This window comes from Alosa sapidissima, chromosome 17 (genome assembly GCF_018492685.1).
Source record: "Alosa sapidissima isolate fAloSap1 chromosome 17, fAloSap1.pri, whole genome shotgun sequence".
Classification (NCBI taxonomy): Eukaryota; Metazoa; Chordata; class Actinopteri; order Clupeiformes; family Clupeidae; genus Alosa; species Alosa sapidissima.
This window is the reverse complement of record NC_055973.1, coordinates 23,480,819-23,491,022: the sequence shown is the minus strand read 5'-3', so window position 1 is coordinate 23,491,022 and position 10,204 is coordinate 23,480,819. Positions and strand designations below refer to the sequence as shown.

The 10,204-nt window shown below is 42.9% G+C and overlaps 1 protein-coding gene across 1 annotated transcript; it reads right to left on the bottom strand.

The window, feature by feature from the left end:
- Positions 1–2,155: 2,155 nt before the first annotated feature.
- On the bottom strand, positions 2,156–9,534 carry LOC121688934. Its single transcript, XM_042068847.1, has 7 exons — positions 9,506–9,534; positions 6,931–7,041; positions 5,140–5,838; positions 4,069–4,731; positions 3,700–3,951; positions 2,757–3,545; positions 2,156–2,325 (listed from the first exon to the last, which is right to left on the bottom strand). The coding sequence occupies exons 2-7, from the start codon at positions 6,959–6,961 to the stop codon at positions 2,246–2,248; spliced, it is 2,514 nt and encodes an 837-aa protein (XP_041924781.1). The 5' UTR covers positions 6,962–7,041; positions 9,506–9,534; the 3' UTR covers positions 2,156–2,245.
- Positions 9,535–10,204: the final 670 nt, after the last annotated feature.

The following is a 10,204-nucleotide window of genomic DNA, read 5'->3' as shown; positions in this document are numbered from 1 at the left end:
GTGATTGTGTGTGTGTCTTTAGATGTGTAAGACTATACTGGACCTTTGTGACAGTCATTGAGAGAGAAAGAGAGAGAGTGTGTGTGTGTGTGTGTATGTGTGTGTTTATGTGCTGTGCCAACATCTGGCTCTGTCTGATGCCCTAATTAGAGTTTAATAAATGAGGCTAATGAGGACTTACCTTCAGTTCTGACCGAGTTACACTAATTAAGGTAGAGACAGAACATTCACACTCACACACACACCTGAATTTACTCCCAAGGTCCTCTGCACACATGGACATACATATACATACATGACCTGTTTGGTATAAATGTGAGTGTGGATGTGTGCGTGTGTGTAAGATTAAGGGCTCATTAACCTTCCTATAGAAGGACAATATGTGATGCCCATGTACACACACCAACCCACATCAATACACACACACACACACACACGCACATTAAATATCAAAGTCAATATTTACTAAATAGTGATGGTAACCACTGCTGTGATGTCAGGAGATGATAGAGAGTGAGCGTGAGTAGAATGTCACAGGCCGGTCTGTCAGCAACATATGGCAAAGCAAATATTCACTGCTATTCTAATTACGCTCTGAGTAATCTATTAATTAATCACAATTACATGCTCTCTCTCTCTCTCTCTCTCTCTCTCTCTCTCTTTTATCTTCTCTCTATCTCTCAATACAGACACAAGCATGCTGCAGAAGACATTTATTATAAGCCTTGAATTTCCCCTTGGGGATAAATGAAGTATCTATCTATCTATCTATCTATCTATCTATCTATCTGTTACCAACAGCTAAATCACTCTCACACATTCACACACAGCCATCAGTCAAAAACAAAGCTGGATTCTTGAGTCAGGCTTCCAGAACTGAGTTCTACTGCTGATGAGCAGACAGGAGAGGAGACTTTAGAGGACAGTGAGGATTTAGGAAATAAAACACCTCTAACAAGATTTTAGCTAAATATATTTATTGATTGCATTATTTGCATTACATTTCAAAGACAACATTAGCACACAATTCATTAAAGTGCCTACTTTCCCCACTGTAGGGGCATTGGGATGGAGACCTCACCTCCTCAACTGTGCATCATTGATGTTGTGTCGCCCTCTTTGGGTCAAATGACAATATTACACCCAACCATCGCAATATACAGTAGCAGACTCCTTTCTCTAACATCCACCTGGAGTCACTGAGCAGAAGTTTATCTTCACAATAGTTCTTTACAATCAAGTAATTATCAACTACTCAGAAGTGTTGTTGTTGAGACGTAAGGCATCAAATTAAAATATAAATGATAAATGAATGATGCTGAGTAGTGGGCCTCTAATTAAAATATACACATTAGAATAAGCTACACAAGTTAGGTCAGGGCTACTCAATTGCCAAGTCTGGCCCGCAAGGTCATTTGTACTGGCCCTTAAAGAAAATGCCATCTCTAGTAAGTGCATGAGCTGTTCACCACTCTTGCATCTCTCACTCGCTCTGTAGTCCTGCAACCACTGCACCTCAGCCAACTGCTCAAGTTAAACGTAAATTCCTTCTTATAAGTATAAGTATTCCCGTGAGGGAAATTTGGTCTCTGCATTTATCCCAGTCTGTGAATTAGTGAAACACACACAGCACACAGTGTAGCACACACGAATCCCGGCGCAGTGAGCTGCCTGCAACAACAGCGGCGCTTGGGGAGCAGTGAGGGACTGGGCACTTCAGCCATGCCTTTTGGTCGGGGTTCGAACCGGCAACCCTCCGGTTACAAGTTCGAAGTGCTAACCAGTAGGCCACGGCTGCCCCCGTGGCTGGCTGTTTTTAGCTTAGTTTCAAAGTAAATTGGCACTACGTTGGAGTTTATGAGGTAGGCCTACTAATTGTTAAAGGATTGCACCACGCAAATAGTTTCAATGTAACACCCAGAATCAGTATCAGATTTATTGGCCAGTTATTACTTAAATATGACATTCCTCTCCTTGTGTGTACAAGTCCATTGTAGCCTAAGTGACTAAATTCTATGGACTTTTTACGAACTGGCCCCCATTACAAACTAATAGAATAGCCCTGTTATAGGTGCTCATCTCATCAGCTGTCCTGCAACTACAGCATATTCCTCATGGTGTATGTGTATATACAGTATATATATTCATAAATCATTTTTTCCATGTTGTTTTCCAATCAATTTCAGTAAAACTGTAATTGAGTATTGTTATTTGATATATCATAAAAAGCATGAATTTATATACATCATCTTCTTGTATTGACAGCTGAATGAGCGCTGTGAGGTCGCTGATGTGTCATCTGACTCTGTTGTTTCACTGACGCTCCTGTGGGACAGAAACAGAACATGTAACACCCCAAATTAACACTCACCCATCTAACATGGAAGCCACTGGGATCCAGTGTTCAAAAGTCCACACATTTTAAAAAGCCTCGTCATATCTCCTCTCTGATCTTACACATGCAGCTTGGATTCGGTTACACTGCTTTTGTATCATCACTGTTTAAACAAGTTTATTACTGGTGATCAACAATTAATTTAAATAGTAAACACTCAACACTGTATTTTGTGAGGTTTGTGAAGTTCAAAGCCAACATTAACTTTAGCATGCAAATTGACATATTAAAAATGATATATGTGTTGTGATATTTTCAGAAAACATAGATACTACTATAGACATTACTACTATTAAAGTACTATATCTTATAGTACTAAGATATCTGTACTATAATATTTGGCACTACACTTCATTCTTACCACGGCGTGATGTTTTACTCAACAGATTCCTCCAACTCCAGCTTTTTTCAATGGGTGCCATTTGCTCCCCCAGCTGTTTTTCCTCTCTCAACCCTTCCTCAGATTTCATAAATTGGGGCATTGGACAGAAGGAAGAGTGGTGAGGGCCGAGCTGGTGAGAGGGGACAAAGGGGCCATTTGCCATGACCATCTTCTCTATCTTCTTCAGCAGACCTGTCACCTGTAAGGCTCCCTTGTTGTAATTGTCCAGAATGTGATATCTGTTCCCGCATCTCTCCACCAGCTGTTTCAGAGCCTCTCCCTCACTCTCGATGTGCTGCTCCACGGAGTTGTCTCCGAGCCGGTCACCATATGTAAAGAGCACCAGAGTGTGCTTCCAGACGCCGCCACCCAGCAGCTCCACGTGTTCGGCCAGCGCCTTCAAAGTCTCTGCACAGAAGGACATGGACACACGCAGCACCAGGAGGATGGCGTCAGGGCACGGCGAGCACAGAGACACGCTGTCCACTATCTGCTGTCTCTGGATCAGAGTTCTGTTGTATAATCTCTCCGTCTTTTCCCAGCCAGGTGTGCAGACCACAGTGACACGACGGTCCAACACTTCTTCCGATCTCGTATCACAGTGCGTGAGAGTGCTGTACCCAAACTTTTCCGAACCCAAAATGGTGTTTGCTGACGACGTCTGGCCAGCTCGTCTATATCCCAGCAGCACAAGCTGAAGATCTGGTCTCACATGAGGAAAGCTGCCACGCAGAGAGTCAATTCCTGTATCAAGTGACTCAGATGACCCTGTGTCAGTGAAAATTTAAACCAAAAGAAATAACATCACAAATTACCAAACACACTCACACACACACACACACACACACACACAAAAAGAAAAACAGAACAAAGAAATTTTAAAAGAAAATTTGATGAGGAACTTTTGGGTTACGTAACTCACCTCTCATTCTCTTTTCTATTTGCTCCACACAGGTCTTCACATCTGGACTTTTCTTATCAACCTCACACAACACTTCTGCTGATCTCGTCTCACAGTGCGTGAGAGTGTTGTCAGCAGACCCTTTTATACCCGGAGTGGTGTTTGTTGACAACGTAAGATCTGGTCTAATGGACTCAAAGCTGCGGTCTAGAGAGTGCATTCCTGAATCAAGTGACCCTGTGTGACCAGTCATGTCCAAGTGAAAAATTAAACCTGAAGACACAATACCACGAATTAACACACAAAAGAATTCAACAAATACATTTTGGATAAGCAAGTAAAAATTTGATTTGGAACTAAAGTAAGTGTTCCAAGAGTTAAGTAACTCACATCTCGTTCGTCTCTTTTCTGCTAGCTCCATACAGGTCTTCCTCTTCTCCTCTACCTCACTTAGTCTCTTCTTATCAACCTCAAAATGGCTGCCACAGTTCTCTTGCACCATCTCCTCAATCTTCTCCAGCAGTTCCACCACCTGCCTCTCTTCACCCCTCTGCCTGTTGTTAAAAACGTGATACCTGTTCCCACATCGCTCAACCAGCCACTGCAGGGAATCTCCTTCACTCTTGATGAACTGCTCAACGGGCGTGCGGTCCAGCCAGTCTCCGCAGGTGAACAGCAGCAGGACGTGACTCCAGACGTTCTCACCTAGTAGCTCCAGGTGCTGCTGCAGGGCTTTCCGGTTGTTCTCCGTGAAGGAGGTGTTGACCGGCAGCACCATTAGCACGGCATGAGGCCCTGGGGGGCACTGGGAAGGGCCTAACACGATCTCTTGCCTGAAGATTTCCGATGTGTACCTCAAAGGGTGGATCCTCCAACGGCCTGGTGTGTCGACGATGGTGACCTCCCTCCCAGCTACAACAGTATTTTCTTTTGCAAATCTGACAGTTCGGTGTAATCTGAATGCATCACGTCCCAGAATTGTGTTTCCTGTTGAGGACTTCCCAGAATGTTGATACCCCATGATCAAAATCCTCAGCTGTTTTGGGGGTTTCACTACAAGGGATCAAAATATATTTTAGTTCAGTGATGACTGGAATATCAAAATGTAAAAAAATATCCAAATTTATCAAAATGTCTTACAGGGCAATTCCACAGAAAATGGACTTTTTGTCACATCCATAACGCCAGTGAAATGCCTCGGAATTTGTATGACGTGAATGATAATATTCATTTTTTGAGTATTTTTTCTCATTTACATTCTTCAGCCAAAAATAGCAAATGCTCAAATTGTATGTAATCATTCACATCATACCATACCATCACATTTTATTGCCGTTATGGATGTTACAAAAAATGTAATTTTCAATGGAATTGCCCTACACCAACAATATAGGCCTACTCGTGTTCATTACACTCATGCCTCTTCCTAGTGGTTACAGAAGTCACGATAAATAAACTCACCAATTTGTGCACGGATGTCCTCCCTCCTTCTCTGCACCTTACTCCTTCTCTCCTCTCCTGTGTTTCTCTTCAGCTCCAATTCATTAATCGTCTCCAAACTCAGCTCATAATGGCGGCCATGGTCTTCCCTCACCATCTGTTCAACCTTCTCCAGCAGCTCTGTCACCTGCGTGTGATCGCCAGTTTTCATATTGTTGAGAACGTGATACCTGCTCCCGCATTTCTCAACCAAATGCTGCAGAGCTTTCCCGCCAGTTTTAATGAACTCATGAATGGGGGTGTTTGTGTTCTCCAGATGATCACCATGCGTGAACAGCACCAGAGCGTGGTTCCACGCTCGCTCTCCAAAGAGCTCGAGATGCTCCCGCACTGCTGTTTCGTGATTGCGTGTGAACGGCGTGTGTTTCAACGGTACAACCAGCAGCAGGCAGTGGGGTCCCGGTGGACACCAGGTGGCGCTACGCTTAATTTCCCATTTGTAGAGTTCCGACGTGTCGATGAGGGGGAGCAGAGGCTGCCATCCGGGCGTGTCCACCAGGACCACCCGCCTCCCCGCCACCTCCCCCTGCATGCTCTCAGTGGTCATCACGTCGGGCTCCGGAGCCTCTCGGCGTAGGATGGTGCTTCCTGCAGAGCTCTTACCGGCTCCGCGGCTCCCCAAGAGGACCAGCCTCAGCTCAGCGAGGTGAGCTCCTCCACCTGGACACAACACCAAAGACAGCATCACTTAACGTCCAGTCATTTACATTAGCAGGCAATGATGACCACAAAGTTCAACTACACGCTCTTTCAGGATCAGTGTTTCTTAAAGGATAATTCCGGTGTGATTTTGACCTAAAGTGTGTTGAAACATGATAACGAGTGTGAATGTATGTCTCATAGCTCACCTCGTCCCCTGCACTCAGAAATCTGGCGCTAGTTAGCCAATGCTACCAACACAGTGTTTCGTTGTGGTGCCTCGGGCATCGGCCTAGCCATGCAAATAAATCACTGTTTTACACCATTTACGAGGCTCAAAGTAGCTCCATACTTCATTGGTAGACTTCCGAGGGCCTTGACATTTAAAACGAGACATAGAGAACTACGGAAGCAACTGAATCCATGCATTTCCACTGAATTATTTTTGAATATCATACCGGAATTCTCCTTTAACTGGTGGGGAACCGTTGTGGGTGGGTCACGGTCTTATTGCAATAAAATTACCTGGTAATCTCAGAACATAGCTACACTAATACAGGTACAGTAGCCCAATCATGATGGTAGGCTAATCAACAATGCCCTGGAGGGGGCATTTTACCACGGCACCAGCGGTGTTTTACCCTGTAGACTATAGCTTCAGAAAAGTAATGTAACTCTGAAAATATAATTGGATTTCCTGTAAATAAGATGGGTTACACTTTATTTGAATGTATCTACATACTGTAAGAATGACATGACACTGTCATGAACGTGTCATAAACACTATAAGCAAGTCATAAACGTTGACTTGGTTCACTGTCACTCGGTTCTGTCAAGTGTCATTCAGTTTTTGTCATGACAAGTTATATGTTACCAAGATGTCTATATAGCCTACTGACCAAAATATTTACATATAATTGTGATGTCCTGTAAAACAACAACCTTTCACATGTTGTTTTAGTGACTTGCTGAAAATTTAAACTGAAAAACACTCGTCTTGAAATCCCTTTTCCTTTTCTTATAGTAGGCCTACAGCCTACAGAATAGAATAGAAAAAACAGAAGATAGGACAGAAACATCCGAACGCAGCCCTGGTTGGATTCCTCCACTCACCTGATCCCAAAGGCGGTTCATCTGAAGCCATCTGATCCTGCTCCGGCTGTTAGTTTTGGTCCCTCCTCAGTCTGCAACACTCACTACACTCACACTCGTGATGTTAAGCGCCTGCCAACACAACATAAGAACATACTGTAACGTCGGTGTCTTTTGGACTGAGTGCTAGCCTCCCAGAATGCAATGTGTGTGAATGCTGGTTTGTGTAATGTCGGTTTTAGTTAGTGTAATTGCGTTTTCCTTGTCATGTATGTGTAGTCTTTCTTTACGTTGTACCTCATGTGTTTTGCCCGGTGTATTGTATGTGACTACCCTGTTCGTGTATCGTGCTTGTTTTATTGATTTCCCTTGTGTTTCCTATGTAATGGTGTCTTGGTCCATGTGTTTGGCTGATTCCCGCTTCCGCTATTAAACCTTTTGATTGGACAACTGTGTGTGACGCGATCAAATCGTTACAATACTAAGTCCTATGATATTCATGTTGCTAGGCTACACATCTTGTTGACGCACATGTAAAGGTAGCCAACTGGCCCATAGCTGTACATCCCTCCCGACGCATTGATCTGTCCTAGTGAGAGCTTGGCCTTTTAGCTCTGTTGCTAGCACGCTCCACTTCCAATCGACTCTTTAAGCTCTATTGCTAGCACGCTCCACTCCCAGTCGACTCTTTTAGCTGTATTGCTAGCACACTCGACTCCCAGTCTAGCTCTTTTGCTAGCACGCTCGACTCCCAATCCGAGGTGCTGCTGTATGCGGGTTTGAGTCCAGGCGAATGCAGGGCAGAGCCACACAGTTCAACACAACGCAGGTTACACACACTTCTTGCGGAAATATAAATGACAATAAACCACTGTTGAATAGACATTAAGTTTTGTGAACATAAATTGAGGATGGCTATGTTGTGATATTGGATAACCAACATCCATAGGTGAACACCTGTCTGGGCCTTCTGTTTCAAAAGACTTTGCCACCTCTACTAATGTGCTCAGAAGGCCTAATATAATGCAAGTGCTCAAGGTCCTAAAGAGCATTAAAATAATCCTTAATCTAGTCTTCCAGGCAGGTAGCCTGACGAGCCAGACCCACATTAAAATGTAGGGTCTGGGCACTCACCGTTCGCAGTGCTCAGCCCGAGGGGCGGGATAATCAGTTGTCTTTCAAATTCCCTCTGCATGCAATAGGACAGCGGCAGCGCTATGAGTCCCATGCGTTTCCCACCAGCGGAGCTAGTTGGCTAGTTCAAACGTTTGCCTACTTAATAAAAGCTTAACTCGTGTCACACTGTTTGCCAGCAGCAACATCCATCTTATTTGTTTTCAAGTAGCAGGGAATTCAAGCCAAACCGTTGCAACTCTGCCATCAATCATTATGTTAAGCCCACCTAATGACTCTATACACGATTTCATTGGCCTGATTAAGTTTCGATTTCTGGAGCTCACAAGCCAACGGAGAGTTGCTAGACTAGCCCTGGCAGCAAATGTAATTTGCGGCCGCTAGGGGCGCGTCTAGATTTCTAGGCTACCAGGCAGGGGCATTGTATGGAGAAGGCAGGGCTTTCTTCAGAGTGTAAAATGAACAATCCGTCACAAATAGAAAGTTGCCTGATTAATGCACCAATAAGATTTGCATATCAGTCTCTCCCTCTTTTCCTCTCTCGCTCATATTATAATTTTAATGACAACTCAACCATAAGACTTTAAAAACACACCCCATACCCATATCACTGTCTTGTAGCAAACATGGAATAAATAAAGTATTTAACCTGCAACCAGTATTACTTTAACTAATAAGCACCAAGTAAATCTCAATCTACTGACTGAAACTCCAGAAACAAAAATTCAGTGGCACAGTGACAAAAGCTATATCTGTCTTTGTATAAGGGATAAGTGCATTGGAATGCATGTCCTTGGTATGATGTTACACAACTAAAATAACACAACACAAAATAACACAAATGAAAATGAAAATCTTTATACCCAGACGAACAATCTGGCATGTAAACACACATGTAAATAAAATATATCAACTAGTGTTAAACATATCATGGGAAAGTCCTGGGCATAAGATACAGTTCATAGACTTTTCGGATCATGATATTTCACATGCTGCAAATCAGGAAAGAATTTAACAATTTAAAAGGTTCCATAAGCCATTTTGTAGACTAAAATGTTACCCATAATTTCATAGCCATGTATCATAACTAACTACAAGCATATACTCACACTTTACTCTAACATTTAGTGAACATACTGTAATACGTAGTCATATCCATACTGGTGTAAACACACACAGACAAACACACAGTTCAGGCCTTAGCATGTGATCATGAGCTCACTGGATGAGTAGAACAAGTAGTCAGTAGCTGGACAAATTCCATAAATAAGTCTGACTATTGAGTTTAATGGACAAGTAGAACAAGTGGTCGGTAGCTATATGGACAAATACCATAAATAAGTCTGACTATTGAGTTTAATGGACAAGTAGAACAAGTGGTCGGTAGCTATATGGACAAATACCATAAATAAGTTTGACTAATCCCAGGTTTGTCGGAGGAGAAAGAGAGGGATTACTTTACCTTGTTGAGACGTGCACGGGAGAAGAAGTAAAAGTGAACTTGGGAGTATCTTTTTTGTTTATAAAAAACAGCTCAACTGGCTCAAAAAAATTGAGATTAAGAGATTGTGAGTAGAACAACACAGGCCTGCCTGTCAGCAACATGACAAAGCAAATACTCACTGATATTCTAATTACGCTCCGAGTAATCTATTAATTAATCACAATTACATGCTCTCTCTCTCTCTCTTCACAGACACAAGCATGCCTTAAAAGCCATGTATTACCAACAGCTAAATCACTCTTGCGCATTCACACACAGCCATCAGACAAAAACAAAGCTGGATTCTTGAGTCCGGCTTCCAGAACTGACTTCTACTACTGATGAGCAGACAGGAGAGGAGACTGTAGAAGACAGGTAATGAGGATTTAGGAAATGAAACACCCCTAACAAGATTTTAGCTAAATATATTTATTGATAGCATTTTATGCAATGTGTTGCATTACATTTCAAAGACAACATTAGCACACAATTCATTAAATTGCCTACTTTCCCAACTGCAGGGGCATTGGGATGGAGACCTGGCCTCCTCAACTGTGCATCATTGATGTAGTGTACCCTCTTTGGGTCGAATGACAACATTACACCCAACCATCACAATATAGCAGACTCCTTTCTCAGACATCCTGGAGTCACTGAGCAGAAGTTTATCTTCACAAT